The following is a 27,746-nucleotide window of genomic DNA, read 5'->3' as shown; positions in this document are numbered from 1 at the left end:
GTTCCACCCGACCCCCGGAACGCTCTAGCGTCAACCCTAACCGAACCGGGGAAAGCCAGGCTTGGCATGCAGCCAGATGGCCTCAGGTACTAACCCGCTCGATATCTACCACTACGAGGGAGGCTATAGCATGCCATTCTAGATGTATTGTAGATGAGATGCGGTGACCGGACAACACGGAACAGTGCGGTTTCCATATCGTTTCTTTCATTTCTTTTCGTTTCGTTTTTATCTCCTCGTGACTCGGGTAGTGCCCCAGTTCCCTCCAAACGTCAGGTTGTCATCCTCCAAGCGTCAGATAGCACCGACCTGTCCGACAATCTCGACAGGCCGCAAGGACTGTTGTCGCCTCCTAGCCTTCTGAGCAGGAGATGAAGCACTCGAACCGCAACACCCTGACTTCCCTCCGTAACACAGGGGTATGAAAAGTAATACAGGCAAGATCGTGAAGACCCATGGCAATTAAACAGGGTAGTGAGAAAAGAAAGAGGACATCGTATGCAAAAGGATGACCCCGATAATAATCGGGTAGTCTCGATCGCATGGGGAAAGACAAGCAAATGCACATACAATGAATGGTAATCACGGATTGAGCGCTGCCGAGTATGCCACCTTGCCAAATAACCACGATCCTGCGCAGTTATCACGCGGAACCAAAATGGAACCTCAAACGCTGAAACGAGATGCCAGGTACTAGTGTCAATCTGCTCGGTCCTCCTTCACATCCTTTGAGTACGCTTTTTGGACGTGCCGGGGGCCTCTGCCATCCAGCTCAAGCATAAATAGGACGTCGCGGACCTGGATGCCGGCGCCCTTGTCCTTGTCCTCCCGCCAGGTGCCCAGACGTTTCGCGGGCGCAGCTGCGGGCTCACCGGAGCGCCCGGGCTTGTCGGTGCTAGCAGGCGGCGTGGCAGTGTTGACGCGTGATGGCGTGGAGAATCCGCTGCCGGTTGCTGACCCGCGATTCAGCCAAGAGTAAGATTTCTTAGTTCCGAACATGCGACCAGACAGCATGCTGTTGGTAGCCAGTCGTGCGGTCTCCACCGACTGCTGATGTTGCTGGGCCTCGCTGGCTTTCGCATCAATAAGCTTCCTGGCTTCCTTCTTGGATATCCCCTTTTTATCAAGACTAGGGGCCCTATCCCCGATCGGTGTAGAAGCACCGGAACCTGGAATCTCGACGGATTCCGCCCGGCTTGCTCCGCCTTCTCCCAGAATGGCACTCGCACTGCGCTTAGCACGTTTCGCAGCCCGGGCATCTTCGCTCGAGTTGTCCTTGTCCATGAGCAGGCGGTACCTCTCAGACATTGATTTGGTACCCTGTGGCTCAGTTGCTGATAATGGTCCTGGATTCTGGTCAGCTGGTCTGGAGTACACGGCGGGTGTAGTGGGGGTGCCTACGCTTGGCTGGAGTGCTTGGATTTTCAGCATTCCCATTGACAGCATTAGCCGTAGCCGCCACGTCCTTCCAATCAGCGGGAACAACTCCGTGCGAATGTGCGCGTCGACTTCTAGCAAGTGTTGAAGAATAATCGACCACCGTTCGCAGCCGCTCCTCACACGAAATAGACATCAAACTAAGGATATCCAGTAAAGGGGCGCCGGTTTGGTTCAAGATTGTCTGTCCAGAACGTATGATAGATGATCCATCGGGTCCAGTAACTTCGATGGGCTGTTGGCGGCCGGGTACGGGATGGTACAGGCCCTCTGCCGGGATACGAACACCCAGTTCAAACCCACGCTTCTGAAGCTTTTGCTCCAGAACTTTGGTCAATAGAAACGAGTGTTGTAAATGATACTGTGCGCGCCTAGCTGCTTCAGTGTCCTCTCGCGTTGGTTCATTGGGGTCTTTAAAAGGAGCAGGAGGCTGGGGCGGCGGCTCTGTGTAGTAAGTATCTTGTGTTGTAGGCGGCTTGTATGGCAACGGTTCGCCGAAACTAGGGGTGGTAGAAACGGTTCCGGTCGTAGATGCTTGTGAGGTGAAAGATGTGTTCACAGCGGGCGGTGGTGGCTGCTGTTGCGGGATCGGTGGCTGTTGAGGGCGAGGTGGTTGTTGAGCCTGCACGCCAGGGCCAGAATAACTGCTTGTCAGATAAGCCTCCTCTTCCCGGACATCAATACCCGATGAGGCCAGCACGTCAGTCAGCTCAGCAGCATCCGTTGCCTTTTCTGCCGGTCGAGATGGGGGTCCCATTGCGCCTGGAGGCGGAGGTGGAAGAGCCGGACTTTGAGGCATGCCGTTCATACCCATATTGGCTCCATTCATGGGAGCGGGTTGGTGCTGTGGCAGCTGAAGAGTCCCAAAGCTAGGTGAGGCATAAGGAGACTGAGACTGAGGAAGAGGTGAAAGGCGCTGCCGCTTGAAAGGTGGTGGGACACCTCCATTCACTGGCGACGGGGCACCAGGTGAAGGTGAGGAGCCCGGCGGGGAGAAGGACTGGGTGAGGTGTTGTTGTGATTGTGGCTGAGCCATGGTGACTGGAATTTGCAGCTTCAAAAAAGTGTCGATATTAGGAGGTCAACGGCCGAGTCAAGTCACGGCTTTGGACGCCGGATGGGGGAGTTTCGCGTTGTAAGTATATCTAGAACCGGGCGGACTGCTTTAACCGCCACCGCCACCAACCGGAACCATTTCAAGTCATCGGATGCGACATGGAAATCGGATACGAGGTCGTTCGGAATGTCCTGGCGAAGAGTCAAGCGCGGGTGAGAGAGAGAAGTCAACCGGGCCAACGATGTTGCTCTCGCGAACGGGAAGGGGAGCTTCGAGGTTTGCTCGTCGCGGCGATCCGCTCGGGAGCATCACGTGGCGGGCTTAGGTAAGGCCGCGCCGCCATGGCGGACCTGCGCTTCTTCTTTTTCGATCTCCGTGTTGTTGTTGCGCTCATTCACTGGGATTGTGTTAGAAGCAGAGCTTTCACACAGTCCGGATTGTTGCTCTAACCATCGCTACGGTGCTTGCTTGGCTGGCTATCTGATTCCCACCCAATCTTGGATTGTGCCCTGTGCATGCCATGCGCAGCCAATCCCGCGTTAATTGATACACGCCATACAGAACAGAGGCAGCTACTTGGGAGCACCCGTGCTTCTTGACTAACTTATACCTACGTGCGCCGCTGCGCTTGCTCGCTGGGACCTGGTACTTATACTGCTTGGCTAGTTCTAATCACCTGAAACCTCCCATCATGGCAACAAAACGGAAGGCGTCGGCTTTGAATGCCACTCTGGATGACGAACCGGTCGATCCAACAGATGAATTGGCCTTCTATTGCTTAGGTGGCGGAAATGAGGTCGGACGGTCATGTCATATTATCCAGTACAAGGGGAAAACGGTCATGGTGTGTGGTTCTTCACCCTGTTGGGTCTATATGTGAACCCTGCTGACTCCAGCCTCCTTAGCTTGACGCCGGCATGCATCCTGCGAAAGAAGGGTTCTCGGCTCTGCCCTTTTTTGACGAGTTTGATCTGAGCACGGTGGATATTCTTTTGATAAGCCAGTATGTGGGACAGTCTCTCCTTTGTTCTTCGAGTCACCCCTCCGTCCCTCCTGAGCAGCCACTTTTGTTCACCTCGGTGGGCGACATTCTATACCACTCTTTCTTCCATTTTACGTCCTTGGAAGCAATACTATTCAGTGCCGATATAGCCCCTACACCCGCTCATGTACTGAGAAACACAATACAATATATGCTAGCTATCCATCTTGTTTCATGCGTTGTATCGTTGCATCCATGCATTCCATGCAGTCTGCTCTGCTGTTGCATTTCAGCTCTTGCTCGGCGATCTTAATCGGACAGTCGGCTGATAGATATTCTCCTCGACCAATAGTTTTCATGTTGATCATTCTTCTGCGCTCCCTTATGTGCTCAGCAAGACCAATTTCAAGGGTCGGGTGTTCATGACGCACGCCACCAAAGCCATCTACAAATGGCTGATCCAGGATAATGTGCGTGTGAGCAATACGGCATCGTCCTCCGATCAACGGACTACGCTATATACCGAACATGACCATTTGTCTACGCTACCATTCATTGAGACGATCGATTTCAACACCACGCATACGATCAATAGCATTCGCATTACTCCCTTTCCGGCTGGCCACGTCCTCGGTGCTGCGATGTTCCTGATTTCGATAGCCGGTCTGAATATTCTCTTCACCGGCGACTACTCCCGTGAAGAAGACCGGCATTTAATCCCGGCCGAAGTTCCCAAGGGTGTGAAAATCGATGTGCTTATTACCGAGTCGACGTTCGGTATATCGTCGAATCCGCCCCGTCTGGAACGTGAAGCGGCCCTGATGAAAGCGATTACCGGTGTCCTAAATCGTGGAGGCAGAGTCTTAATGCCGGTGTTTGCCCTAGGTCGCGCTCAGGAGTTGTTGCTCATCCTTGATGAATATTGGGAGACCCATCCCGAACTCCAGAAGATTCCCATTTACTATATCGGAAATACGGCTCGCAGATGTATGGTCGTGTATCAAACATATATAGGTGCAATGAACGATAACATTAAGCGACTCTTCCGTCAACGTATGGCGGAGGCGGAAGCCAGCGGCGACAAGAGTATCAGTGCAGGACCCTGGGACTTCAGGTTTGTCAGAAGTCTGCGCAGCTTGGAACGTTTCGATGATGTAGGAGGATGTGTGATGCTAGCATCGCCGGGTATGCTGCAGACGGGGACAAGTAGGGAGCTCCTGGAGCGGTGGGCACCCAATGAACGCAACGGCGTTGTCATGACCGGCTACAGTGTTGAGGGCACGATGGCCAAGCAGATCCTTAACGAACCTGAGCAGATTCCTGCGGTGATGTCCAGAGCAACAGCGGGATTGGTGAGGCGTGGTATGACCGGAAATGAAGAGGAGCAGAAAGTCATGATCCCCAGAAGGTGTACTGTGGACGAGGTCAGTTTCGCAGCCCATGTAGATGGCGTTGAGAACAGAAATTTCATTGAGGAAGTCTCCGCCCCGGTCGTGGTATGTAGCCCTGTTAGATGGTTTGTGGTATACTCAGTTCACTCACCCTCCTTAGATCCTCGTCCACGGCGAAAAACACCAAATGATGCGCCTCAAATCGAAATTGCTCAGTCTTAATGCCGAGAAGACCGTCAAGGTCAAGGTCTACACACCGGCAAACTGCGAAGAAGTCCGCATTCCCTTCAAGAAGGACAAGATCGCGAAGGTGGTCGGTAGACTGGCTCAAATCGCGCCTCCATTGGAGGAAGACGATGGTCAACTTATGGGTGGTGTCCTTGTACAGAATGGATTCAACCTGTCGTTGATGGCACCGGATGATCTCCGCGAGTATGCCGGTTTGACAACCACTGCCATTACATGCAAGCAGCATATCACGTTGAGCTCTGCAAGCATGGATCTGATCAAGTGGGCTCTCGAGGGTACCTTCGGGGCCATCGAAGAGGTTGGCAACTCCCAACAGGAGATCATCAAGAAGGAACACGAAGGCAGTTCCGAGAAGCCCAACGGAGATGGGGCTAAAGAGGAAGCTGCCGATGAGGAGATCCCCATCGAAGGCACACAAACCTACCTTGTCATGGGCTGTGTGTTTATCCGATACTATCCTCGCACCCGTGAGGTCGAGCTTGAATGGGAAGGAAACATGATGAATGATGGAGTGGCTGATGCAGTAATGGCGGTTCTTCTGACTGTCGAGAGCAGCCCTGCCTCAGTGAAGCGTAGGTGCCTTTTGGATCTCATCATATATTGATTGCTAACCAACGCATATACAGAATCTGCGAAGCAGAAGCATCACCACCATCATCATCATGACGACACTATCCAGCTCCCTAACCCTCACTCACACCTAGGGCCAGAGGGGCGTTTTAGACGTCTCCTCATGATGCTCCAAGCACAGTTTGGATCGGAAATCGTTGCCATTGAGCGTCCACGACTACCTTCAAATAGCATCACAAACGGCAATGACGGTAAAGCTGAATCCGTTGAAAAGTCACCTGTGAAGGTAGAGGAGGACGAGGACGAGGACGCCTTGACGGAGCTGGAAGCGGTCGAGATTTCTCGTCTTCAGGCACTTGGCATTCCATTCCCGGGACTCGAGATCAAGGTTGACAAACATGTTGCCCGTATATGGCTAGAGGATCTTGAAGTGGAATGTGCCAATCCAGTGCTGAGGGATCGGATCCGAGTCGTCATTGAAAGAGCCGTGGAAACCGTGGCAAGCATGTGGACCGAGGGACCCCCGCCTGCGACGGCCACCAACGGAGAGAGCAAGGAGCAGGCCAAGGATGCTTCAGAGATCAAGGCTGCTGCGATTGAGGCCCAAGCTTGAACGAAGCCGTGGTGTGTAACATTAAATCTCCGTCTTTCCACGTTCATCCAGTCATACTTTTTCATAAGGCGAATCCCTAAGACTATACCCGGCTGAAGTTGCTCGGCATGCACAGGAAACAATAAACATAATGAATATACGTTGCCACTGCCATCAAGCAAGAAATATAACATCCATAGTCCGTATTTCATAAAACTCCACCAACCAATTAAGCCGTCTTCAACTTGGCAAAAACCACATCAACCACCTTCGCCGCCGTATCCACAATGATATCAATCTCCTCCTTGGAGACATTATACGGCGGCGCCAAAATAATATGATCCCCTCGCATGCAATCCACCGTCCCATTAGCAGCATACAACGAGACGCCAAACTCCGGATCCAGCCCCGTTTCCTGAATCTGAAACGCCACTCCCAACTCCGGCCCAAACGGCTCCTTAGTCTCCCTATCCTTAACGAACTCAATCTGCACCATCCACGTTAGCCCTCACTCACCATTATCAGATCAATCATGAGAACTTACCCCCCAAAACAACCCCTTCCCCCTAATATCCCCCACATTCGGATGCCCTCCCAACCGACTCCTCAACCCCTCCTCCAAATACTTCCCCATCGTCCTCACATTCTCCAGCAAATTGTCCCGTTTAATGACCTTCTGCACCGCCAACGCAGCAGCACACGCCACCGGATGCCCCTGATACGTCTGACCGTGTCGAAACACCCCCGTGCCTTTGTCCATCACATCCACGATTTTCTCCCCGATTAGCAGACCAGAAACGGGCGCGTACCCGCCTCCCAGTCCCTTACCGATAGTCTGGAGATCAGGCACCACGTTCTCTTGTTCCCACGCGTGGAGAGTCCCGCAACGACCCATCCCGCACATTACCTCGTCGAGAATAAACAATGCGCCGTGTTTCTCGCAGATGGATTTCATGGCGGGGAAGTATCCGGGCAGGGCGGCGACGGCGCCGAGGGCCTGTATTCATACTTCAGGTTAGTCGCTTGACCTCGTGCGCTGTAGGGAATTGGTAACGTACCGCCCCAACAACCGGCTCTGCGATGAACGCGCAGACATTCTCTGGTCCGACGCGCTGGAACTCCTCGTCTAGTTCTGTCGCTAGTCGGGCGACGTATTCTTCGTCGGACTCGCCCTGGGTTTTGCCTCGGTAGGGGTAGCAGGGAGAAACATGGGATGTGTTGCTTGACAGAAGAGGCTCAAAGGGCTCTCGACGAATCATATGTCCGCCGACTGATAGCGCGCCTAGAGTGACACCGTGGTAGGAGGGCTTTCGGGCGATGAATCGCGTGCGTTGGGGTTGGGGGGTGGGGAGTTCGAGGAAGTATTGCCGGGCTAGTTTTAGGGCTGCTTCGACGGCTTCGGAGCCTGTGGTGTATGATTACGGTTAGTAGGTCAATTTATGGAAGAGGAGGGGGTGGACGTACCGGAACTAACGACGAACAGCTTGGACATCTTGCCTCCTGTCGACTCGGTGAGAAGACGAGCGAGCTCTTCGGATGCCTCTGTTCCGAAAAACGCCGTATGGCAGTAGGATATCTGGTTGATCTGGTCGATCACGGCCTGGCTGACTTCCTCATGGCCATGGCCTAGACAGGATACGGCGGCACCGCCGGTCGAGTCGAGAAACTTGGTGCCATCTTCGAGGAAGATGTAACTGCCTTTACCGCCGATGGCTTTTTTGGGGACGAAGCGGGTGTTCCGGTGTAGGACTGAGCTGCTGGTCACGGAGTCTAGGTTATTGTTAGTTAGTTGAGATTGGGAGATCTTATCGGTGTCTGGGTTGGGGGTTTAGGGCTTACCTGACATGGTCATATTGAGGGTACTTGTGCTTAACTACTTAGAAGAGAAAAAACTGTAATCAATTTGAGAACATGTAACTGGAACAGTTTATCAGAATCCATGGTGAGAGCAAGTATTATGCTATTTATGCCTGCGATACGCACAGGCACCTTGTCTCCCCAGGCATCACCCTGTGACTCGGTGGATGTGGGGAGCGGCGGGGAATCGGCATGCCGATGGAGATCCCGAGAGACTGGTTGGCTGTCTCCGCCGACGGGGCCGATCGTGGAGTTGTGGTTATCGCGGCTGCTTAAGTCGTCGAGGGCTCCATCATACTACTACTATCTGCAGTAAGTTTCGGCGTATAGAAGACAGTAGATGGAGATAGGTCGAGTTATCTTATCATCTGTGGGAGATGGCTATCTCAAGGGCCCGATACAACACTGGTGTCTGCAGTTGATAGATACGGTGGTGACTCACTTTTGCAGCCTGCCATATTGTGCTGTCTGACTGCCTGTCAATCCTTTTTGGTTGGATGTGGTTATAGGACATGGACTACGGGTTATAATCTTGTTGGGTTTGTTAGCTTAAGGAGCTCTTTGTTCTTGTGGCCATTGGACAGTATACAATCATTCTATCTAAGCTTGTTCAACGAGATACTTCAAATCTGTCCTTTCTAGAATAGGAAAAGTTATCATCTTTGAGCTAGTTAGGCCTATACATTTTAATTGTTTGAGAAATAGATAACAGAGGTGAGCTCGCCCTTACATATGGCGGTGATTATTCCCGAATTGGCAATGACTATTCTCCGAGCAGTTGGGAGACAAAGTCTTATCTAGCAATGAAGCTAGAAATTGTGCATATATCTCTACAGTAAATTAAGATACAGCTTGTCATCACATTCAAAGCAATTCCTGACTGCATATAATGATTGTCTTCGAAATCAGCGACGATAGTACATCGCCAGAGCAATGCGGGCGGTGGGCAGCTCTCCGCTCCGCAGTGGTTGGCCACTAAAACTCCATTCCGCACAGAAAGGCCAGACTGCTTCACCAGAACGGCCTCCTGCTCAACCCCCCGCTTTCCAGGCTCATTGCCGTGTCTCGCCCGCATTATTCCTCCTCTCCGGTCCATTCACCCCCATTGAATCATCACCATGTCACGACACGCCCAAGTCGAGGAGGTTTACGACTCCGACCCCGAGGAGGTTGCTCCCTCCGACTCCTCGCCCGCCAACTTCCCCAATGAATCCATCCTCTCTGGTGCCGGAATCCCCATGACCGGCTCATTACCCATGAGACCCGCCCCTGAACCTCAGCGCGAAATCCCCAAACACTACCAGTGCCTGTATCCGATATATTTCGACAAGACGCGGTCCCGCGCCGAGGGCCGCAAGGTCGGAAGTGAGCTGGCGGTCGAGAACCCGCTGGCAAGGGACATTGTCGATGCGGTGCAGATGCTGGGCTTGAATGTTGGGTTCGAGCCGGAGAAGCTGCACCCGAAGGATTGGGCGAATCCGGGACGTGTGCGGGTGTTGTTGAAGAATGAGGAGGGGAAGCTGGTTAACTCGAGGATTAAGAATAGTAAGTTTATCTGCCCTCCGGTGTAGATTGAAGTCGCTGGCTTTGATGCTTGGGCCCTTGTCTAACCATTGCTACAGAGCACCATCTCTACGTCCTCGTGGCCCAGTACCTCAAAGCCCACCCCACCACCGAAGAATCCCCCTACCGTCTAAGAATCAGAGGACTCCCCATGCCCGAGAAATTGCCCGCCGCACCTTCGGCTCCTCGTGGATGGAAGATTGGGACTATTCTCCCGATACACTCTCCGGCTTACAGTGGTGGCGGAGTCAGCGATAACCCGCTCAAGGACGCCATGGCCGAGATGCAGGGCATGCAGGGCATGCCTGGCATGCCCCAGATACCTGGAATGCCGGACCTGGCTGGCTTGATGGGAGGAGGTCCGTCCGCGGCACCTGTTGAGAAGAAGAAGAAGGATAAGAAGAAGGGCAAGGCGTGAGGAGCTTCCTGATAGCTCTTCATGTGGTACATAGGCTTCTGATTGCATTGGCATGGGCGAAAGGCGTTTGTTGCTTCCTATATCGAGGGCATCTCTGCTGTTCTCTGGATACCAAGTCGAATGAAATGATATATGAGTGAGGTGGTCCTAATGTAATGCTTAATCGGTAGCACCCATAGCCTTCTGTAAACCCTCGTAGGACACTGACAGGGGAAAAATCAACTCTGTTAAAAGTCCAAGGTATCCAATTGACGCCATTGTTCGGCTTGCGTATATGGTCGCTGTCATTGGCCGAGGCGGAACCATCGCCGATAACGCTGTTTTACCCCAGAGTCACATCAGCATCACCCGATGTTCTTCTCAGCTTCATCCACGGCGCTGTCACTGCAGTCTCGCTCCCTCAGGTGACAAATCATCCGACCAGGACCCTACCTGTTTAGCCTCCCCACATGGGCTGAGACTCATGCACACTTCCCCATGAACCGCCCGCTCAGCCCCGTCGATGGATTACAGAACCCCGCCACTGCGACCGACGGACCATGAACACAAGCGCCTCGAGCGTTCTGTCCGGCTACGGGCAGACGAATGAAGACATCAAACCGAAGTTTCTTCTTAACTACGACTCCTCGCCTGCATCAGCTCCGTCCTCCACTGCCTCCAGGACCGGGAAACCTGGGAGTCGTCAGATCACCCGCAATCGCGCCAGCTACAGCTGCCATACCTGTCGGAGACGGAAGGTCAAATGCGACAAGGTACATGCACCCGAGTTTTTAGAATTGATTGGACTGAACTGAGTACTGGAATACTAGGTACATCCGATTTGCGGCAACTGCGTGAAAAACGGAACCGAATGTGTCTACGATACCGCGCCACAGAAGAACGTCGAGTCGCGCACCGGCCAGCCTAAGGATGGACATGGTGTGAAACGGAGGAGGGAATCCTCGCGACCAATCGAGGATGATATCAATGATATACAGTCAATTTATGGTCATTTGAGGCAGGATGGGGCTTCCGAGCAGCGGTCGCAAGCGATCGAAGCGCGTTTGGATAAACTCACGTCGATGATCGAGAGGCTCAGCAAATCCAACCAGCCATTGGATCCAGCAGAACGGCAATTGCTCGCGCAGAATATGAATCATGAGCAGGCAAAGGGGGATCCTCGCTTGGGTAACGCTCCGACCTTGAAGCCGCCCAGTGAGTCTCGTTCGGATAGTCCGCGTCGCGCGGCGGAGTCGAGTGGCGATGAATTCCCCATTCCTGCTGGCCACGCGACGGACTTGGTGGACCCCGTGGGGAGTCTGAATCTTGGTCACTTGAGTTTGGAGGATGGAGGAAGGTCGAGGTATGTGTTTTGTGTTCGGGCGCAGATGAGTTTCGGTGTAACCGTGGCATAGATATGTTGGGACGACTTATTGGGCTTATATCTCAGATGAGGTATGTGGAGCTTGCCCAGGCACTTTTTTCAAGCTCACGCTAATGGTTATTAGATCAATGAGCTCAATCAATTGCTGCAGGATCAAAATCGTTCTCACAATGAACGACCATTCAATCAGAGCCCCGCCGACGATGCGGCGGCAGAACCCATGGCTGCTACGCCGAGCCGTCAGTGGAAGGCATCGAGTGATGGTGTCCATGAATCGGCCGAAGCGAAGCTTACCAGAGGACAAACGTTCCAGAAGTCTGTACTGTTTCCCTCGAGCGAATCACCTTCGGTCAATGACAAAGTGGTTGAGCCAGAGATGCTGGAGAATATGCCCACGAAACGTCAAAGCCATATACTATACAAAGGATTCATGTCTGGAATACATGCCATTACCCCCGTTATCCACCCACCGACTGTCCTCAAGGTGTACAATTCCTTCTGGGATTGGTATGATTCCAGCAGCTACTCGGGAGAGCCCTGTCCTGACCCGTCATTCATTCCGTTGCTATATGCCATCTGGTATGGCGGGTCCGTCACAATATCCATCCGGACAATCAAGGCCGAGTTCAACGTACCCTCCCGCTCGGGGTTGTCGAAAGCATACAGCGAGGAAGTAACCCGGTGGCTGTCCAAGATCTCTTTCCCTCGGAGTCCGTCTCTGCAAGGACTGGCTGCGTATCTTCTCGTCCAGACGATTCTCTCCAAGGAAGAAGAGCCTCTAACAAGCAGTCTCTTCGTCAGCCTGGCCATGAGAGTTGCACAGACCATGGGCCTGCATCGAGATCCTGCTAATTTCAGCATTGGACCCTGCGACGCAGAGACTCGTCGCCGGATATGGTGGCATATTGTGCACATGGATGGCGTTGTGGCGATGTCTAGCGGTCTGCCCCCGTTGGTCAGTGACGATAACTACTGGGATGTTCGTGAGACTAGTGAAGTGAAAGACACGCTGCTTGGTAGTCCTGCTGCTGAAAAGTATGAGAGGCTTGTAATGACGGGCATGAGGCCACCGGATAATCCCGATGACCCGACCATATGTGGAGGACCTTCTACGGTGAACGTATACTACCTCTCAGCCCGGGGCAAGTATACGATGGCTCGTGAGTTCTCCGTGGGAGTTGTCTTAACTCTGATATCTAATGGATCACTGCAGGTGCTGTCCGCCGGATCATGAAGATCCAACTTGGTACAAAGCCGGTCACGCGGAGGGATATGGAAGAGCTGAGGTCAATCCTAGTCGATTTGCAATATAAGCTAAATTCGATTATCAACCGAATCCCGGAGGCAAAGTCCGTCGATACATCTTCTGTGTCATCTACGAGATCGTGGTCTCTGTCCTCACCGGCAGAGGTTCACACAGAACTCCCGGCAGATGGGCCCAACGGCTGTTTAGAGCAGTACCATTCGCCTGTCCTTGTATCCTTCCACAAATGGGCACGAATTCTCATGTCTCTCTTCATCGATAAAGTTAGTATGCCTTGGAGTGTGCTTGAACTGCTGCTAATTCAGTTCGCCAGGCTTTCTGCGTCGCCTATCAACCTTTTCTAAAGAACGCCAAAAGTCGGATCTGGCCAGCTGCAAGACAGAGGTAAGATTACCATCATTGATCTCAAATCAAATCAAAATGCCTAACAGAACACAGCGCACTTCGTCACTGTCATGGTTTCATGGAAAAATTCGTCTCACTTGCGACCGACCCCGACTTCCAGCCATTCCATTGGAGTTGGCCCGGGAATCATCAACCGATGCATGCGACCATGATCATGCTCATCGACCTCTATGAACGGCCCTATAGCCCCGAGGCTCCAAAGTCACGAGCGTATATTGACAAAATCTTCTCAATGACCGGCCCTGATGGCGGCGTTGTTGGTGGCGAAGATGGCATCTCAACCCAACGACCGCTGAAAGACGGCGGCCGTGAAGCATGGGACATGATCCGCCGACTGCGTCAGAAAGCATGGCAGAAAGCCGGCCTTGATCCTCACAAGCTGTGGTCCGAACAGGCGCAGATCCAAGCCGGCGTCACCTCCATCCCCGAAGACCATGCCAACGACCCCTGCTACTCCAGCGGCACCCCAACCGCCGCTTCACCCTCGATATACCCTGCCCTCCCCTCCCGACGACAACTAACCGACTTCTCCAAGACATTCTACAACATGACCCGCTCTCATCTACTCCCCAACCCAACCACCAACCTCCGTCACAGCCCTCTCCGCTACCAACTCCCCCCTCCAGCCCCTCCCTCCATCCTCCCCACCCCTCAAATGATCCCTCCTTCCCAATTCTCCCAATCCCCAACACCCCCCAAACACCCCATGGACACCTCTCCCCTCGCCACCACCCCCATCTCCTCTCCCGAAAGCATACCCCCTCTCAACCCTACCATCTTCACCAATACCTTCCCCCAAGCCCAGCCTCCCCCAGCCACTAATACACTCCCAGCGCCTCTGCCCTCCTTCATGGACACCACATCCGCCGCCGCGCTCTCCCCAACCAGTCAACCCATCACGGGGGTCCCCACCCCGCCGTCAATGGTGGACCCGAACTTAAACTTCGACTGGGACCAGTGGGACGCCGTTTTCGGCCAACACCTGCCCGTGGCCGACGAGCTTATGGAACTTGACCCCGTCACGGGATTCGAGTTCGGGGACCTGGGCAGTGCCGCCAGAGTGGTGCCTGGGGCGAGAACGGGGAATACTAGTTTGGCGGGGAGTGAGGCTGGGATGAGTGAGGTGCATGGGTCTGATTGGGTGGGATATTGTTGATTTTGATACTTGTTTGACTGAGCTAGCTGGTGTTGGGATATATCCTTCTTTTGGTTTATGTATATATTAATTTTTATTCATTTTGTGGGTCTTGTTTTTGGGAGGGTTTTGAATGAGGGTGTGCATATCCTTCTTTGTATAGAGTGATATTCTCAAATCTAGGTTTGAAATTTACGGATTACGCATGACAGAGACCTTAGAGCTGCGATTCTGGCAGTACGGCTTGTCGTGAATTATGGATTCAGACGGATGACACCATCAAGTAATATGAAGAAAAAAACGTAGTTATGGACTTCATGAGGCGTGACTTAATCAAGAAGGACGCAGCAAGAAATGCGACGCAGGAGCGATATTATATCGAGGTATGGGGATTAGAAATAGCCAGAAGTTGCAACGGAGATAGGGACATCTCCATCTTCACGCCCTGACGTCCACAACCCGTGGGTGCTCGCATAAGAATGATCGCATATTCTGTGTGTATCTCTTCTTATCTTTTTGATTCATGACAACAATTCTCCACATTTCTGTAAGGAGAATTTAGACCTTCATCTCCTCGAGACCGTGCTTCCAGAGGGTGGCGTAGGGGGTGACACCGTCCTCGCGGAAGTCAATCAGGATGTGCCTAGGTAGAGGGTTAGATTGAATTGCGGAGAGTCAAAGGTATAGGTGACATACATGGCATCACCATCCATGGACTGGCCCATGAGGACATCGTAGTTGTCGTAGTTGGCAAGGATCTTCTTGACGGCACCGGGGGCACCCTTCTTGAACTCATCGATGGTCTCCTGGGGAGCACCCTTCTCGGTGAGCTTGGTGAGGACCTTCTTCATGTAGGCTATAGGTGGAAGCATTAGCATGGAAGAGCATTGGAGCTAGAAGTAAAGAACATACTCTTGAGGTGAGCCTTGAAGGCATCCTTGGAGGGCTTAAGACCCTCCTCGACCTTGAGCCAGTTCATACGGAACTGGTCCTCAATGTCGTGGACCATGACGGACTCGCCCTCACCACCGGCATCATCATCACCACCCTCGGCGGAGGGGTTGGCACCCTCAAGCTCGAAGTCCTCGTTGGCCTTCTTGAGGTACTTGCGGCAGTCGCACTCGTAGAGGACACCGTCGACGGTCTTGATGTTGTAGGTATCGGCGAGAACCTCGTCATCGGAGATGATATCCTATCAGGAGAGGAATGTTAGTCTGTGATGGGAAGTGAGGGGTTGACGAAGCAACCCCGAGACGCAAACGGCGAGAAAAATGACAGGTAAGAGGCGAGGAGACCCCCAGGCTGCAGGAACTATGCAACTGTGGATGGTCGCATCGAGTGGGGTAAGACGATGGGACAAAGACGGACCTTGTAGATGATCATTTTGGCGGGTGGTGAATGTAGATGAGAAAGGTGGTATAGAAGGGAAAAGACAGATGAGGAGAGAGACGGAGGAAGAGGAGAAGAAGGGGGAGAAGGAGGAGGGGAAAATTGAAGATTAATATTTAGTGGCGCTTTTCCCTTCCAGTTTCTCGTGGTGGGGTTTTTTTCACGGTCGATTTTCCGTCGCTCGAGGGGCACCGCCGCGCTAGCCCCCTTTGGGCCTGGTCGACTCGTCTGGCCCAAAGCCCAATCCTTTGCCTGGCGACCATGGCAAAATTCAGGCAGCGGGGGCAAAAAAGATAAGGAAAGAAAATAGTAAAAAAAAAAAAGAAGAGAAATAATAACAGGGCTAGAAGTCTAGCTTGCCAAGCAGCAAAGATACACCATTGAAATCAATTCTCAGGAGGTTGCAATGTTGCGGGTTGCTCCAGCTCGGCTGACAGGCAGGACTAGTAGTAGGTCGATCTTCCAATCTTCCAATCTTCCAACTTACTCCGGATATTTCTCTGCCTGAGGCATCACTGCTGTGGCTAAGCGGCTTCCGGTATCTTACGGGCACGTATTTCCCATACCAAACGGCTCGGGGGCTGCAGTGCTGGTTGCAGAGCTGCCGCAGTCATACGGTGCAGTGATACCGTATGACTGGAGAGCTTACCAGGGCGGTACTATCATGCAGCTATCGGTCGGCCTCAGCAGCCCGTGGCGCCACTTCTTCCTTTCCGCCCGTGACTTTTCTGCTCTTTCTCTTATCCTTCACCACGCTGCTGACACTCCTTGGGTTGCTTCTATTGTTATTGTCTTCCGCGTTGCATTTGCCTCTTCTACTCTCCCGGCAGATGGTCATTGAGGCTTTTGGCCATTCTCTTCTGCCTCCTAATTAATCTCTCACACTACCCCATCGGTTCCTCGGCACTTGGTGCCATTGCGTCCCCTGATTTTGGTGGGCCTACTCGGCTTGGATCCCCGATCAGATATCTCCCCATCACCTGGTCACATTTCTGCTGTCCCACGGGCCTTAAAACCTCTGTTATATTTCTAGGTTACGTCCGGAGCCACTTCATCATTATTACATCTAATTCTGGTTTCGACTCTGAATACTTCCCTCTCGAACCGCTCTCGTAACCTTCAATCTCCGCAGCCGATGCGGTAATTCTTTCTAATATCCTTCACTTCTTGACTTGCGCAGCACCTGTGATCGTCTACATCCTACATCATGGCCACCAACGCGTCGGTCATTTTTGACCTCCCACCCCTCCCGACCTATTCCTTGACTCCGCGTCCTCCGGTCCTTGCCCCCATACCAGACAACATTCTGGCTCTGATGCTGCCCATTGTTGCCTACTGGGCTTTATCGATGGTGTATCACTACATTGACGTCAACGACTATTTCCCTCAATACCGTCTTCACACGCCAGCTGAAGTGCTGAAACGAAACCGGGTCACGCGCTGGGAGGTGGTGAGAGATGTCATACTCCAACAAGTTATCCAAACGATCGCGGGCTATGCAGTGAGCTATTTCGACCCTCCCGACTATCTGGGCAAAGAAGAGTACGACATTGCTGTATGGGCTCGCCGTATCCGCCTCATGCAAAGGGGCCTGCCTCACCTGTTGGCTCTATTTGGAGTCGATGCTCTGGGATTGGGGAAGAACCTGTCGCACAATGGTTGGACAATGCTGGGAGGAGCCATTGCAGGCGGGCACTATCCTGCCTTTACCCAGTCTATCATTCTGGATAGTGGTGTAGAAGCGGTGGCTCCCGCTTTCACGAGGTGGGAACTTTCGACGGCCAGCTTCATGTATTGGTTTTTTATTCCGGCGCTTCAGTTCATTTGGGGCGTCTGTGTCGTCGATACCTGGCAATATTTTCTGCACCGCGCGATGCACCTGAATCGGTGGCTCTATGGTAAGTGGGCGGTGCTCTTCCTCGCTATTCTAACCAGCCATCCAAGCTTGTGGACGCCGACTAATAGTTTCCCAGTTACCTTCCACTCCCGTCATCATCGCCTATACGTTCCGTACGCGTTCGGTGCCCTCTACAACCATCCCGTCGAAGGATTTCTCCTTGATACCGCTGGCACCGGCGTTGCATTTTTGACGGCTCGCATGTCCATTCGTCAGAGCATGTGGTTCTTCACCTTCTCCACCATCAAGACGGTTGACGATCACTGCGGCTACGCTTTCCCCTGGGACCCACTGCAGCACGTTACTTCCAACAATGCTGCCTACCATGACATCCACCACCAAAGCTGGGGGATCAAGACCAACTTTTCACAACCTTTCTTCATCTTCTGGGACCGTTGGTTCGGTACTCAGTGGCAGGGTGAAGTGAAGCTCCGCTACGAACGTTCTCGTGAGACTGCTCAGAAGCAGCTGGACAACGATGCTAGTTCCGCCACCAATTCTGGCGTTGACACTCCCGTGTCTGGGAGTGTCACTCCTGTAAGTGCTGTCCAGGAAGCACCGTCCGAGTCAGTCTCTCGCACCCGGCGCAGAAAGACTGTTACTCTGTCCCCCCATGTCGACGGCTTCAAAGGCGTGAACCACTCCGTCGCTAGCAGTGTCCTATAGCGGATGCTTCTTTCTTCGTCCATAATTGCCTATAATAATTCTCACCTTTTGCCTTCGCCGCTCAACGGGGGTCTTTGGAGTTGCAGGACGTCTCCTACTTCCGAATCCGCTGTCTGTTTATTGCTTAATTTTACGCTGTATTAATAGTCAGGTTGATGAGAACCTGTTACGGACCTGTACATTGTTTTCTTCCTACTGTTCGGTTTATCTGTTAATCAGAGCATTCCGCATGACCATGAAGATTGGAAATTGATGAGCACTTTCTTCTGTCTATTCCGCTCAACTTGTCTTCACCGATATGTACAAATTTTACTGATTCTACGGCTTACATCAAACTGAGTAATCTGCAGGCAAGGACGTATGTTCGACACAATGAAATGGCATTCTCATACGAAAGATAAGGAAATCTGCCAGCAGATCCCTTGTTAACTCTGTGTCCACCAAATCAGGTCGAAGCCTTTCTTCACGCTGGGTATTTCAACATCGGTTTCTTTCGTGTCGCAAAAACGATCACAGGCCCAGAAACGCAGCCCAGGAGCGCCGGCTAGACTGCGCGTTATCTTTTTCGCTACCGTGGTCTCCATCTTGGTGGTTGTCGTCTTCATCGCTATATTCGCTGGTATCTTCGTCGCTACCTTCATCGCTACCTTCGTGGTCTCTATCGTCGTTGCCATCTTCGTGGTCTTCAGCTTGGTGGTCGCCATCTTCATCACCATCCTTGCTGCTATCTTCGTCGCTACCTTCATCACCATCTCCGTGGTCTTCAGCTTGGTAGTAGCCGTCTTCATCACTATCTTCGCCGCCACTTTCGTGGTCTCTGTTTTTGTGGTCACCGTCTTCGTGGTCACCGTCTTCGTGGTCACCGTCTTCGTGGTCACCGTCTTCGTGGTCACCGTCTTCGTGGTCACCGTCTTCGTGGTCACCGTCTTCGTGGTCACCGTCTTCGTGGTCACCGTCTTCGTGGTCACCGTCTTCGTGGTCACCGTCTTCGTGGTCACCGTCTTCGTGGTCACCGTCTTCGTGGTCACCGTCTTCGTGGTCACCGTCTTCGTGGTCACCGTCCTCATTGCTGTCTTCGTCACCGTCCTCGTCGCTATCTCCCTGGTAGCCATCGTGGTGGTGGCCATTTTCGCAGTCACCGTCCTTGTCGCTTTCCTGGTCTTCATCTCTTTCCACTGGTCCATCGCTTACACCACTCTCGCTTAGAAGCAATAGATCTGACACGCTATTCATCAGTGGCTGGTATTCTTCTGCTGGCGCGGTCAGAATCATTTCTTGCCACATGGAATCATCTTGAAGGGTAGGATCTTGCGACTCAAAATCCCAGTGTTCACCAGAATCGCTCGATGTCAACGACAGCAACCGTCCTTCGCCACAGTTGACCGCCAATGGACGGGTGAGTGGTATACTCTCGACCGAACTCACTGGATCGGCTTCATCCGGGGTATAGCAGTACTTTGCGATAATACTGTCAGCAATGGTGTCATAGCTCTTGGGGCGCTCTCCCTTCGGGCATCCCAGGTCTTCCAGGAGCTCTTTTTGCTCACCCACGGTTTGATGGGGGGTGCTTGCGTTCCAGTAAATGACAATAGAACGGGGGATCTGCCTGCCAGTGCTCTCTCTTCTTGGCAGTTTCCGTCTTTGCGCTTTGGCGAAATTGTACGCTGCTTTTCTAGCGGTTTTGGCACTTAACGCCATGGCAGTGCTGCAACAATACAGCTCGGAAGCGGTTGCGTAATGTTCAATCCCCGCCTCAATTAGCGCAAGAAGCCTCGGGGGCCGATGGCTTCGTCTCGTTTGCCCGCGACTCAACATCGCGGCACGGAGATTTTGCAGGCTGAGTGGCGCAGTCACGATCCTTGCGATCATGCAAGCTTCGCATTTGTTCTGCTGGAATTTGTCTAGTTCTTTGGGATGTTCTGCCTTGGAATGGGGGGTTCCCCACATGCCGTTGATAGCGTTGAGAGCGCGCGTCAATGCCTTGATATCCTCTGTGAGATACTCTACGTACCATTTCAGGATGGCCAGGCGACGTGTGACTTCGCGCTTGAGGAGGTAGAAAGCATCGTTGATGATGCAAGGGTTCAAGTCTTCATGGGCATCGCAGAGGACAGCGGGAAATAGCTTGGATTGAGGGACCCACTGCATGATCATGCTTCGGCGTAGCTTCCAGGGGAGATTTCGGATGGTAGTTCTGACCGAGCCCGTGGATACTGCATCGCAGCCTTCGCCAAGGTCATGCGTTACGGGGGCGTTAACCTTCTCAGTCTTACTGTCGTCAGCCTTGTTGTCGTCAGTTTCATCATCCATGTCTCCCATGACTAGGACGCTGATGATCGAGTCCAGTTCATCCTTGGTGAGTTCTGTTATAGATAAAGGATACTTCTGTATCTTCGGCATTCTCGGCAGTTTTGGCATGGCGTTCTAGATATGGCTTCTTGGTGATCAAGAAGACGGCATGGGATCTGAAATGAGATAAGTCTAGGCTGCTTACATTTGAGGCCATTTTATAAGCCCCTCGGTGCGATGCCACCGAGGAAATCGGGCTGCAAAGAGGCACAAAGCGACATGACCCAGAGTTTTAACCAATAAAGACAGGGACTCATGGATATGCCGGGGATGCGCGAAGGTTTCTATGTAATCATATTCATATTGCGCCTTTGTTTTTGATAAGAGCAGTTGATGTCGGTCTGAACGGGGGGGCTTCACGTCCAGGGCTATGAGTATAGCACAAATAAGGTTTAGGCATGGGGTCTTTCTGACAATCTGCTGAAGATGACGGATCTAGGGACGTGCCATGATGCTTGATTCGTTGTGTTGTGGAACATTCCGCTTAGTGAGGCTACTGAACTATAATGATAGGATTTAAGCTGTTCTTCATGGAAAACTTGCTGGTACGTCTAGCGCATGAGATGGCACAGTCCAAGTATAGTGGTTATTCGGGTTGCTGCTGCTGCGCGTAAAATGGCATTCATCGTAATTGGAGTAGTCATCATATCGGTATCCGATGTGCTAAGCCATTGCCTATCAGCGGTGGTTATCGCGGATGTCACGTTTGATAGCGGGCATTAGCCTGGCCTTAGTGGCTGGGGCACGGGCTTAGTGTTGCCCGACAGCCAGTCAGAGGCCGTTGAAAGAATCCCAAGGAGGGGTTTGCCGATGCGCTCCCGTGCTTGTTCCTCGTGGATAGACAGTCATGGAGAGTACCAAGAACAACTCGTTGAAGGTTGCTCTGTTGTGTCGTCCACCAGGGGGATTGGCAGTACTCTACTCTGTACGGAATACAGCACAAGCAGGATAGCTGCCTCAGGCAGGACATGACTAAGCCGACGTTATCAAGATGCAGCAAATCGAGGCGATCCAAGGTTCGTTCCGGGGCAGAATTCGTCCGATCCATGAGATGGTCCACCGCTGTCGGCAAGGTCCGTCAAATTATTCCCTGGCGTTGAACCACCGCTTCCTCCGGCCTCTAATCCGGCCTTCCTCAGCTCCGACCGCAGTCAGCATAGCACTATCGGAGCTTTAGATCATGGGCAGTGTGCCGTTGGCCCGTGACTCACACTGATAAAGAGGCCTGGCCCCCCAATGCTGTCTGACAAGGTCCAGAGAGCTCTTGTCTGGTTATGACGCACGCTTGAACAGCCCATGAGTGAGCTTTGTTGCCCTTTGTGCTCCTTGCTTCCACCTCACAATGGAGCCCCTCGTGGCCATAGTGCCTGCAGCCATGGTGTCTTTAACGACCCAGGGCGGGGCTGGGGAGATAGGTCATATTCCTGACCCTGGTCTGGTGCAGAGGTAGGTTGATTCCTTGTAACGCGGTGGGCATGGCTTAATTAGCTTCTAGAGAGATATGGCAATACCGGACCCGGAAAGCCTCGGCTTTTGTTGGTGCTGGCAACTTGCACCTGGCGGCGTTGTTGTCGTCGTGGGTTGTGATCTTGCTGTCAATCAGTGTGCATTATGTTCGACACCACCGGACTAAATCGCGTGCTCCGAAGAGCTCCCCACATGGCCAGTCCGAAATCGTAATCTCCCTGCCGTTCGCGTTCGCGCATCTGGCTGCCGCGACAGCGGCCTGCTGTCTGGCCTGGATTGATATACACCTGGGAGGGAGTTGGAAACGGTCTCTTTTTCTGACCTATGTGGTTCTACTGGGTATTGTACGGCTCTGCTGCAAGAGCTATGGCTGCCGGCGTCATATGTATTGGCATATGAATGCAATGGCAGTGGGAGCGTTAGTTCTGGCAGTGGTGCAGGATATAGCACCAATGACTGTTATTGGGGCGACGTATCGACCAAGCTCTGTCGGAGCTGCTATTGTAGCCTGTTTGGCTGCAGTGGTGGCCGTCGCACTGGCTACGCCACGTCCGCGACGTGCGTTGGTGCATGACACGGAGACGGACGAGTTGGTGGAAGCGAAAGTCTCGCCTGAAGAGACGTGCTCCCTCTTCTCGTACTACTGCTCGTATGAGTGGATCACCTATGTGATCCTGCGGGGCTGTCAGAGGGATCTGACGCTGGATGATTTGCCTCCGCTACCTACATACGATGAGCCGTTGAAATGGCTGGAAAAGATCAAGAGGCAGCGTCTGAAAGGCGGAAAGACCTTCCGAACTCTGTGCCGGATGCTGAAGACTGAGATCAAGACGATGATGTTTTGGGCAGCATTTACGGCAGTGGTGGACTTTCTCGCCCCATACTCCATGCTGCGGCTGTTGGCCTATCTGGAGAATCCCCGGAGTGCGGTGTTGCACCCTGCGCTGTGGATTGCTCTCCTGTTTGTCGGACCAGCAACACGCTCCCTGTGTTACCAGCAGTACATCTTTACGGCTACCCGGCTGCTTGTTCGTGTTAATGTATCTCTAGTCCAGGAGCTGTATCAGACCGCTATGCGGTCGTACATCTACGACGAGTCGGTCGGTCAGTCTGATGAAGGAAAACAGGCCAAGTCGCGAAACCGGGCAGAGTCCAAGGGTGCTTCGAAATCAAGCCAGGCCAACCTGACCAGCTTAATGTCGTACGATGTCGACGCGATCTACAACTCTCGTGATATCTTCTACATTGCTACCGCGGGGCCAATCTCCACCACGCTTGCCCTGGTGTTTCTGTACCAGATGCTCGGATGGCCCTCGCTGTTTGGTGTCTTGATGCTGCTTTGTTTGTCGCCTCTTCCTGCGATGGCCTCACGGAAAGTGTCCCGCATCCAACGGTCCGTTATGCAAGCTACGGATGCCCGTCTATCGAAGATCTCCGAGTACTTGCAGTCGATCCGCACGTTGAAGTACTTTGGATGGGAGCATGCCGCGATGAGCTCCATCAACGATGTCCGTCGGGTTGAGCAGCGCCGCCTGTGGAGACGCAGCGTGTTTGTTGCGCTTATTTCCATGGCGGGAGAACTGCTGCCGCTGCTCAGCCTGCTGGTGATGTTCTCTGTGTACATCTTGTTTACGGATCTTCCGTTGCGGGCCCCGGTTGCCTTTACGTCTTTGTCCATCATGGAGACGCTGCGAGTTCAATTTATCTGGCTGTCCAATATCAGCCGGTACGCTGCACAAGGGTCCGAGTCGCTCCGCCGCGTCGACCGCTTCTTCGATACTGCCAGTGAGATCCAGCGGCATCCGGAAGGGCCATTGGAATTCAAGGATGCAACCTTTAGGCGGACCCCAATTGCTGCCTTTAGGTTGCAGAATCTATCCCTACGGTTTAAGCCGAACGCTCTCAACGTGGTTACAGGCCCCACTGGCTGCGGAAAGACATCGCTACTCCTGTCGTTCTTGGGCGAGACTGTCCTGGAATCCGGAACTGCTACTTGCCCGCGGGATGTCGCGTATGTGCCACAAGCGCCGTGGCTACAGAACGACACGATCCGCCAGAATATCATCTTCTATAGTCTGTTCGATGAAGCCCGGTATGCCATGGTCATCGAAGCCAGTGGTTTGGCGCAGGACCTGCGACAGCTCCCGGCTGGCGATTCGACCATGGTGGGAGAACGAGGAACCTCGCTTTCTGGCGGCCAGAAACAGCGGGTGTCTTTGGCCAGGGCTCTCTATTCACCGTCGAGCACGCTTCTCCTCGACGACATCTTCTCCGCCCTCGACACTCACACCACCAGTCTTGTCTATGAAAAGTGCTTCCGCAGTGGCTTGCTCAAAGACCGGACTGTTGTGCTGATCACCCACTATCCGGCTGCCATGCAGGATGCCGAGTTGGTAATCCGCTTGGAGCATGGCAAGATTGTCCCGGTTCGGGCTTTCAAGACACAGTCTCTATCGCAGTCCCCATCCACCACGCCAGGCACCGATACCGACTCTTCGGTGGCCGTGCCCGTGACCGAAACCCTGGATGCCCCGTCCGAGGGCCCTACAGCTGAGCCACCCGCTGTTGAGACCCGCATCGCTAAGGAAACATCTGCCACTGGGCGAGTGCCTCGCACATTAGGTAAGTCCGTAGACTGGATCTATATTATGCATGCTAACTAGTCCAGCGCTACGCTACATGCTGCTATTCGGCGGCCCCTCGTACGTTCCACTCGTTGTTGTCGCCACCATCTCGGTACAATTTGCCTACTTTGCCATTACATATTGGCTATCCATTTGGACAGGGGCGTACGAAAAGTACGAGCATCCAGACACGCTGTTCTACCTGGGTGTCTACGCCGCGTGCATCCTCACGTTTCTCTCGTTGCAGCTGTGCAACAATCTAATTTACCAATACGGCAGCTGGGTAGCAGCCAAGAAGACACACCACCGACTGGTGACAGCCGTACTGTCGGCCCCAATTGCATGGTTCGACCAGAATCCAATCGGACGCGCCATCAACCGGTTCGGAAATGATACTCGTTCCCTGGACACCGTTCTAGTCGAGTGGCTCCGCATGTCGATCGAGAACATGCTCCGGTTCCTACTACGGATTGCCAGCGTCGCATCCATCATGCCAATCTTTGCTCTCCCAGCGGCGGTTATTTGCTCGGCCGGTTTTCTCATCGGAGAGATGTACACGCGCGCACAGGTATCAATCAAGCGACTGACTTCGGTCAATTACTCCCCGGTGTTTTCCCATTTCACCGACTCACTGTCAGGGCTGAGCGTGATCCGAGCGAGACACGGTATGGACCAGGTATTCCAGAACCTGCTAGCGGATAAATTGGCAGTACATGCCCGCTCATCCGAGGCGCAATATAACTGCAACCGCTGGGTGTCCGTCCGCACGGATTTTTGTGCTGCCTCAGTGGCAGCCGCGGCCGGCTGCGTAGCGTACTTCTGGTCGGGGTCTGCCGGCCTAGTGGGTTTCTCACTCACGAACGCGATCGGCCTCAGCCAGACCATTCTGACGCTGGTTCGGACGATGAACGAGCTCGAGGTAGAGCTGAACTCGTTCCAGCGAATGATGGAGTACGCGGACATCGAACCGGAAGAGAAGCTAAGCGTGGAGGATCAACGCAAGGTAGAAGCACTACCCGCCAGCTGGCCGACATCCGGCCGAGTCGAGTTCACAGACGTCACCGCTCGATACCAAGCCGACGGGCCCGACGTGCTGCGCAAGGTATCCTTCGTAGCCTACCCAGGCGAACGCGTTGGTATTGTCGGCCGGACCGGAAGCGGCAAATCCACCCTCGGGCTATCACTTCTTCGATTCGTCGATATCGTAGGCGGCCAGGTGACCATCGACGGGGTAAACATCGACCAGATCCGACTGAACCGGCTACGCACGAGCGTGACGCTGATCCCGCAGGAACCGGTTCTCTTCTCAGGCGACGTGCAGTCCAATCTCGACCCGTTCGGCGAGTCAGACGAGACCGAGCTCCGCACGGCCCTGTCAGCGTGCACGACGATCAATGTACCCGGTGAGCCAGGCAAGGGGCTGCAGCCGCTATCACTGGACACGGCTGTAGCGGCCAATGGGGAGAACTTTAGCCAGGGACAGCGCCAGGTGCTGAGTCTGGCGCGGGCGATGTGCCGACGGTCAAAGGTGGTGTTGCTGGACGAGGCGACGGCGTCAGTGGACCATGAGACGGACATGCACATGCAGCGAGTACTGCGAGAGATGTTTTCCGACTGCACGATTATAGCGATTGCGCATCGATTGCGGACGATAATGGATTATGATCGGGTGATTGTGATGGGGGATGGGCAGATAATAGAGTATGTCCCCCTTCCCTCCCTTTTTCTGCCGTTGCTAGTGCTAACTAATTAGAAACGATTCACCTGCCAACTTGGTCTCCCAGAGGGGTGTGTTCTGGGAGATGTTGCGAAATACAGGAGAATATGAGGAATTGATAGAAATGATGGGCCAGGAAGTCGAGAGGTAGATAGATCATCTATCTGACTGAGTAGATAAAAAGATTATAGAGGATAGATACAGTAGGGTTATATAAAATAGCATTGATACACACATACAATCCATTACAATCCATTCCCTAAATCAAACTGTAGTAAATACGTACCTGGAAACCTACTCTAGGAACAATACCCCCTGGATTAGGATAAACCCACTAGAATAACTTATGCATTATAAAACAAAGATAAGACCCAATTTTCAATCAAGACGATATGGCCGAGCGGTCTAAGGCGATAGACTAGAAATCTATTCTCTTCGGAGGCGTCGGTTCAAATCCGACTGTCGTCGTTTTTTTCCCCCCACACCCCCCTTTCCTTTTTATTTTATTTATCTGTTTTTTTTGTTTGGATAGAAAACAAAGTTAATAATAGTGCATGATTAAATGAATTGGGGGTATTAGCGGGGAATAGTTCCTATTTACTAATCCTACGATAAGTGTTGTTGTTGATGCGGCTTCACAGGATAGATAGGGATAGATAGATAGATAGTACCTTACCACATTGATTCTGGTGTCTAGTACCTATATGGTTTGGTATAGTATATAGCTTGTTGGTATTTGAAGGTAGTTGGCTGTTACTACTGTGTGGAATAATAGCTTCCTTGGGACTAAGGTGTTATACTATTATATCAATGGGTTGTTACAGTTCACTTTTATATATTCGTATGCATGGAGGAAGTTGTATATTCGTTCATATGAATATATATTCCCTAACTGAACCACACAGTTATACACTGTGCTATGAGCTACTAGTTGCTATTGGAACGAGCCAACGAAAAGCCTTAAGTACTAATAGTAAGATTTACACCGAGAAGTATAACCTTAGAGTTACACTTTAATCAGTAAATCAACCTTCCCTTCCCAGGAAAGAGATGGGATGTTTATCCCACCAGCGGTATCCCTAAAAGCGCCCTCCATCGCGTTTCCCCCAAATAGGCCTATCAGCGCCTAGTGATCTTGAGTATCTAGATTGACGGACCAGATCAAGAGACCCTCGAGACAGCGCGATGTGAGGTATTCCTTCTTGGCCACTCAGTATCAAATAATATCCACTGAACATTGGACCCGTGCACCATCCATTACACGGAGGATACCTACCTCATCGTAGAATGTTTTTGATCCTAGCTGGCCTTCCTTACTGACTACCTGAGCTAAGTCAAGGCCCTCCTTGTTTCC

General features: G+C 52.6%; 8 protein-coding genes and 1 non-coding gene across 9 annotated transcripts; 5 read left to right on the top strand and 4 right to left on the bottom strand.

The window, feature by feature from the left end:
* Positions 1-699: 699 nt before the first annotated feature.
* Positions 700-2,745, bottom strand: BO94DRAFT_571893 (uncharacterized protein; the record flags this gene model as incomplete). The annotated part of the gene is made up of 2 exons (XM_025614892.1): positions 1,402-2,745; positions 700-1,346 (listed from the first exon to the last, which is right to left on the bottom strand). The coding sequence occupies exons 1-2, from the start codon at positions 2,471-2,473 to the stop codon at positions 700-702; spliced, it is 1,719 nt and encodes a 572-aa protein (XP_025472057.1). The 5' UTR covers positions 2,474-2,745.
* A 128-nt stretch (positions 2,746-2,873) lies between these two features.
* Positions 2,874-6,475, top strand: ysh1 (cleavage polyadenylation factor subunit YSH1). Its single transcript, XM_025610852.1, has 5 exons — positions 2,874-3,338; positions 3,400-3,497; positions 3,829-4,972; positions 5,028-5,688; positions 5,743-6,475. Exons 1-5 carry the CDS (start codon positions 3,186-3,188, stop codon positions 6,297-6,299), a joined length of 2,613 nt encoding a protein of 870 aa, XP_025472056.1. The 5' UTR covers positions 2,874-3,185; the 3' UTR covers positions 6,300-6,475.
* BO94DRAFT_571891 (aminotransferase, class III) lies at positions 6,376-8,210 on the bottom strand. Its single transcript, XM_025614891.1, has 5 exons — positions 8,118-8,210; positions 7,743-8,048; positions 7,337-7,683; positions 6,823-7,275; positions 6,376-6,765 (listed from the first exon to the last, which is right to left on the bottom strand). Exons 1-5 carry the CDS (start codon positions 8,128-8,130, stop codon positions 6,508-6,510), a joined length of 1,377 nt encoding a protein of 458 aa, XP_025472055.1. The 5' UTR covers positions 8,131-8,210; the 3' UTR covers positions 6,376-6,507.
* Positions 8,211-9,118: 908 nt separating this feature from the next.
* BO94DRAFT_484038 (uncharacterized protein) lies at positions 9,119-14,484 on the top strand. Its single transcript, XM_025608944.1, has 9 exons — positions 9,119-9,680; positions 9,758-10,057; positions 10,630-10,868; positions 10,926-11,458; positions 11,511-11,550; positions 11,604-12,639; positions 12,693-13,006; positions 13,057-13,127; positions 13,182-14,484. The coding sequence occupies exons 1-9, from the start codon at positions 9,254-9,256 to the stop codon at positions 14,302-14,304; spliced, it is 4,083 nt and encodes a 1,360-aa protein (XP_025472054.1). The 5' UTR covers positions 9,119-9,253; the 3' UTR covers positions 14,305-14,484.
* On the bottom strand, positions 14,446-16,004 carry BO94DRAFT_531213 (translationally-controlled tumor protein). Its single transcript, XM_025610851.1, has 4 exons — positions 15,652-16,004; positions 15,196-15,475; positions 14,980-15,139; positions 14,446-14,926 (listed from the first exon to the last, which is right to left on the bottom strand). The coding sequence occupies exons 1-4, from the start codon at positions 15,664-15,666 to the stop codon at positions 14,842-14,844; spliced, it is 540 nt and encodes a 179-aa protein (XP_025472053.1). The 5' UTR covers positions 15,667-16,004; the 3' UTR covers positions 14,446-14,841.
* Positions 16,005-16,713: 709 nt separating this feature from the next.
* On the top strand, positions 16,714-18,490 carry sur2 (sphingosine hydroxylase). The gene is made up of 2 exons (XM_025606239.1): positions 16,714-17,570; positions 17,646-18,490. Exons 1-2 carry the CDS (start codon positions 16,880-16,882, stop codon positions 18,233-18,235), a joined length of 1,281 nt encoding a protein of 426 aa, XP_025472052.1. The 5' UTR covers positions 16,714-16,879; the 3' UTR covers positions 18,236-18,490.
* On the bottom strand, positions 18,484-20,983 carry BO94DRAFT_224077 (uncharacterized protein). Its single transcript, XM_025606240.1, has one exon. The coding sequence runs from the start codon at positions 20,651-20,653 to the stop codon at positions 18,746-18,748; it is 1,908 nt and encodes a 635-aa protein (XP_025472051.1). The 5' UTR covers positions 20,654-20,983; the 3' UTR covers positions 18,484-18,745.
* A 634-nt stretch (positions 20,984-21,617) lies between these two features.
* Positions 21,618-26,621, top strand: BO94DRAFT_484027 (putative ABC multidrug transporter). Its single transcript, XM_025608943.1, has 4 exons — positions 21,618-22,030; positions 22,080-24,673; positions 24,720-26,376; positions 26,429-26,621. The coding sequence occupies exons 1-4, from the start codon at positions 21,927-21,929 to the stop codon at positions 26,541-26,543; spliced, it is 4,470 nt and encodes a 1,489-aa protein (XP_025472050.1). The 5' UTR covers positions 21,618-21,926; the 3' UTR covers positions 26,544-26,621.
* Positions 26,622-26,778: 157 nt separating this feature from the next.
* Positions 26,779-26,860, top strand: BO94DRAFT_t65. Its single transcript has one exon. It is a non-coding gene; the product is annotated as a tRNA-Ser (tRNA).
* The last annotated feature ends 886 nt before the right edge of the window (positions 26,861-27,746 follow it).

The sequence above is a fragment of the Aspergillus sclerotioniger genome, assembly GCF_003184525.1.
Source record: "Aspergillus sclerotioniger CBS 115572 chromosome Unknown BO94scaffold_3, whole genome shotgun sequence".
Lineage (NCBI taxonomy): Eukaryota > Fungi > Ascomycota > Eurotiomycetes > Eurotiales > Aspergillaceae > Aspergillus > Aspergillus sclerotioniger.
This window is presented reverse-complemented; position numbering and strand designations above follow the sequence as displayed.

What these genes read in the sequence shown, in the direction of transcription:
- ysh1 (XM_025610852.1), top strand. Translation starts at nt 3,186, where the DNA reads ATGGCAACAAAACGGAAGGCGTCGGCTTTGAATGCCACTCTGGATGAC. An exon ending in ACAAGGGGAAAACGGTCATG is followed by an intron (nt 3,339 to 3,399) that starts GTGTGTGGTTCT and finishes CAGCCTCCTTAG; the next exon opens with CTTGACGCCGGCATGCATCC. An exon ending in CAGCCCTGCCTCAGTGAAGC is followed by an intron (nt 5,689 to 5,742) that starts GTAGGTGCCTTT and finishes ACGCATATACAG; the next exon opens with AATCTGCGAAGCAGAAGCAT.
- BO94DRAFT_571891 (XM_025614891.1), bottom strand. An exon ending in GCTGTTCGTCGTTAGTTCCG is followed by an intron (nt 7,684 to 7,742) that starts GTACGTCCACCC and finishes CATACACCACAG; the next exon opens with GCTCCGAAGCCGTCGAAGCA. An exon ending in CAGAGCCGGTTGTTGGGGCG is followed by an intron (nt 7,276 to 7,336) that starts GTACGTTACCAA and finishes GTATGAATACAG; the next exon opens with GCCCTCGGCGCCGTCGCCGC.
- BO94DRAFT_484038 (XM_025608944.1), top strand. Translation starts at nt 9,254, where the DNA reads ATGTCACGACACGCCCAAGTCGAGGAGGTTTACGACTCCGACCCCGAG. An exon ending in TAACTCGAGGATTAAGAATA is followed by an intron (nt 9,681 to 9,757) that starts GTAAGTTTATCT and finishes CCATTGCTACAG; the next exon opens with AGCACCATCTCTACGTCCTC. An exon ending in TGGCCAGCTGCAAGACAGAG is followed by an intron (nt 13,128 to 13,181) that starts GTAAGATTACCA and finishes AACAGAACACAG; the next exon opens with CGCACTTCGTCACTGTCATG.
- BO94DRAFT_531213 (XM_025610851.1), bottom strand. An exon ending in CTTCAAGGCTCACCTCAAGA is followed by an intron (nt 15,140 to 15,195) that starts GTATGTTCTTTA and finishes TTCCACCTATAG; the next exon opens with CCTACATGAAGAAGGTCCTC. An exon ending in TCCATGGATGGTGATGCCAT is followed by an intron (nt 14,927 to 14,979) that starts GTATGTCACCTA and finishes CCCTCTACCTAG; the next exon opens with GCACATCCTGATTGACTTCC.
- sur2 (XM_025606239.1), top strand. Translation starts at nt 16,880, where the DNA reads ATGGCCACCAACGCGTCGGTCATTTTTGACCTCCCACCCCTCCCGACC. An exon ending in CCTGAATCGGTGGCTCTATG is followed by an intron (nt 17,571 to 17,645) that starts GTAAGTGGGCGG and finishes ATAGTTTCCCAG; the next exon opens with TTACCTTCCACTCCCGTCAT.
- BO94DRAFT_224077 (XM_025606240.1), bottom strand. Translation starts at nt 20,653, where the DNA reads ATGCCAAAACTGCCGAGAATGCCGAAGATACAGAAGTATCCTTTATCT.
- BO94DRAFT_484027 (XM_025608943.1), top strand. Translation starts at nt 21,927, where the DNA reads ATGGAGCCCCTCGTGGCCATAGTGCCTGCAGCCATGGTGTCTTTAACG. An exon ending in GACCCTGGTCTGGTGCAGAG is followed by an intron (nt 22,031 to 22,079) that starts GTAGGTTGATTC and finishes ATTAGCTTCTAG; the next exon opens with AGAGATATGGCAATACCGGA. An exon ending in GGGGATGGGCAGATAATAGA is followed by an intron (nt 26,377 to 26,428) that starts GTATGTCCCCCT and finishes CTAACTAATTAG; the next exon opens with AAACGATTCACCTGCCAACT.